Genomic DNA, 1,081 nt, shown 5'->3' with positions numbered 1-1,081 from the left:
TCTGAGAAGGATTGCGCGTTCTGGATGTCGCGTACTATAGAAAATAGAGAATCTGAGGCTCGAACACGTAGGGTCGCAGATCAGGGAAACTTATTTTGGATTCTCAGCATGGAGCAGGTTCGAAAATCAATCTCACATTTGAATGTTATCACATTAAAAACACATTCCCAATTCAATGGGTTTGGTAACAATGGGGCAAACAATGGTGGTTTCCAAACCCTAGGGAACATTATTAAGGCTAGATGAATCGCCGCTCCCGTGAGTGTTCCTCAACGCAACCAGTCGGCAACGATGGCATTCTAAACACAGCGAAGAATATTAAACCGATAGGTTGGATACCACAACTACTGCAACGTACTGCATCTACTACAATATAGTGCTCTTAAATGATACTGAACAACGGATACTAATACAACTAGTCGAGCCAAGGCAAAGTGCCTTGACCAAACTGCCACTGTGGACCCCACGGCTTCTCCCGCTCCATCTCAGATAAAGATTCCTGGTTGTCAAACTCAGGCCGTCTACAGTCCATGACAAGATATTTGAACTTGGGATCGCTTCGCACTGGTTCTGGGACGTCCAAATCTACAAATCAACATTGCCGCCGATATGCTCTATAGTACCATAGAGTTCCAGCCGTGACATGAAAAACACTAGTGGAAATCATATTTCGCGACTACTGCATATCGCGAATATCGCGTTTTGCACATCATTTGTGGAAGTATTATGACACTTCACGTAAAATGAGGAAACTCCAATAAATACGATTTTCAGTCGGCGCAAAAATTGCCCGGAAAATTCTGACAGAACAGTCTGGTGACTCCTAATGAGCGATTCAAGTTCTGTCCTAAGATTTGAGACCAGGCGATTCTCACGTGATTTTCATATTGGAGTCTCACCCGTTTCACGTGAAGTGGCATATTACTCAAGGTGAAAAACCCGATATGAAGTGAATTGAAAATACTTCGCGAATTACACTGGAAAAATTACCCCATGTTGCGAATTCTACACGTAATTTCCTGCTCACATGCATTTACCGCGAAATGATATGCGAGTTGTGTTTTTCATATCATGGCAAAAC

The 1,081-nt window shown here is 42.9% G+C and overlaps 1 protein-coding gene across 1 annotated transcript; it reads right to left on the bottom strand.

Moving 5' to 3' along the window:
* Positions 1–415: 415 nt before the first annotated feature.
* Positions 416–585, bottom strand: Pmar_PMAR017438 (hypothetical protein; the record flags this gene model as incomplete). The annotated part of the gene is made up of 1 exon (XM_002775744.1): positions 416–585. A coding segment is annotated over one exon (170 nt), but the record flags the coding sequence as incomplete, so codon positions are not given.
* Between the last annotated feature and the right edge of the window lie 496 nt (positions 586–1,081).

This window comes from Perkinsus marinus (assembly GCF_000006405.1).
Source record: "Perkinsus marinus ATCC 50983 genomic scaffold scf_1104296955344, whole genome shotgun sequence".
Taxonomy (NCBI): domain Eukaryota; phylum Perkinsozoa; order Perkinsida; family Perkinsidae; genus Perkinsus; species Perkinsus marinus.
This window is presented reverse-complemented; position numbering and strand designations above follow the sequence as displayed.